General features: G+C 61.0%; 1 protein-coding gene across 1 annotated transcript; it reads right to left on the bottom strand.

Moving 5' to 3' along the window:
* Positions 1–448: 448 nt before the first annotated feature.
* On the bottom strand, positions 449–1,256 carry CUNH11orf87 (chromosome unknown C11orf87 homolog). The gene has a single exon (XM_085309114.1). It carries the CDS (start codon positions 1,170–1,172, stop codon positions 696–698), a length of 477 nt encoding a protein of 158 aa, XP_085165240.1. The 5' UTR covers positions 1,173–1,256; the 3' UTR covers positions 449–695.
* Positions 1,257–1,636: the final 380 nt, after the last annotated feature.

The raw sequence follows: 1,636 nt of genomic DNA, 5'->3' as shown, positions 1-1,636 counted from the left end.
AGTACTTGAAAATGAGGGGGGCTGAGGAGAGAAGAAAGCTCTGGTGTCACTCTGTGCAGCCAGCCCACACCAGCCTCGAGACAGCAGGACGCTCAGTGCTGCAGATGGGGGACACAGGGCCTTGGGGCCAGAGGGTGCTTGCAGGTTACTTACACCCAGATGGAGGTGGACATTTCTACACAAAATATCCAATCCTTGAAAAGAGTAGGAAGGGTGGGAGAGGGGCATAGTTCCTGGCACAAAAGAGACCACGGTAGGCTGTCACCCTGCTCCAAGGGGACAGGGGTCCCATGGCACCCTCCAGATCTGCCTCTCTCCCTGCGCTGTTTACCCACACCCCGATCCATGTCATGCGATGGTGATGCGAGGTGCAGCRAGAAGCCCAAGGGAGTGGGATCATCCCAGTCCTTGGGGTAACGATGTCAAGGGAAAAGGGACCCTTGCCCACGGTCCTTTCCTCCAGATGGATGACTTGATATTTGCTAGCTATGTGCAGCTGCTTCTCCAGTAAAAAGACACATCCTTTCTTTGCACAGTCAATGAAAAACGCAGTGTGAWCTGTCATGCGCTGGGATCGTGGGCTTGTTCTTTCATTTGAATTAGCAATGTTTTCTTCTTTTTCTTYGGGGACTAGAGTAACCACTCAGATATTTACAAACACCAGCCAGCGCTTTTGTGAGGTCTCCCCCAAATCATCATGACAAAATCACCGTTTGCAAGAGCCCCACACCAGCTGTGTCCAAACAAGCTTGTGCTGGCTGGGCACTCGGGGCTGCCGAGGGAGAGGGGCGCTGGATCTCTGAGTCCTGRGGGGGTCTTCCCAGCCGGCTGTCTCTTCCATGGGGCACCTCTCCCTGCACCCCCACCCTGGGGTGCTGCCTGCTGCTATTGCTGCTATGGGTGCAGTGGTCCCGCTCGTACTCCTCCTGAGCCTTTTGCATCTTCCGCTTCTTCATCTTTCTCTTGTGGATGTGGAAGGTGGTGAGGGAGAGGAGGATCACGCAGAAGATGAGGGCGACCAGGACAATTAAAACCAGCGTGGACGAGAAGGACTGGAAGAGCTGACCCACTTGCGTGATGCAGGTGCTGCTGGCGTTTAAGGTGGCAGACGTCCTGTTCAAGAGGCAAGGTGGCAGGGACAGCCTCAACTCCTTGGAGAGCTTGGCACTCATTGAGGAGGCTTCAGAAGACGAGGATCTTCCTCCCCTCTCCGAAGATGCCTAAATTTTAACCGGCGCGGGGCTCGCGGGAGATGCCCCTGCTCAGCCTGGCGCTCGCTCTGCAGCGACGGAGCAGCCTGCGAAGGGACCCGCGGGTTAACGCTCGGAGGCACCGCCGCTGCTCAGCCGCCCCCTCCCCAAACCGGGCGGCTGCGGCAGCTCGCCCCCACCGCGCCCCGCGGGGCTCCCGACGCGCTCAAGCCCCGCCGGCCCCGCAGCAGCCCCGCGGGCGGGGGACGCGGCGCGCCGCCGCCGCACCGACTCGGTGAATTGCTGCTCCGCCCGGCCGCTCGCCACAACTAGTTGCGGCGGGAGGGAGCCCCGCTGCCGCCCCCCGCCTGCCCCAGCCTGAACTCGGCCCGCCGCCGCCGGCCGGGCAGAGCAGGGTGGCGCGGCACGGCGCGGCGCGGCACGGC

This window comes from Rhea americana, unplaced genomic scaffold (genome assembly GCF_003343005.1).
Source record: "Rhea americana isolate MKP2758 unplaced genomic scaffold, rheAme1 scaffold_29, whole genome shotgun sequence".
Lineage (NCBI taxonomy): Eukaryota > Metazoa > Chordata > Aves > Rheiformes > Rheidae > Rhea > Rhea americana.
The sequence above is the reverse complement of the archived record's forward strand: the minus strand, read 5'-3'. Positions and strand labels throughout refer to the sequence as shown.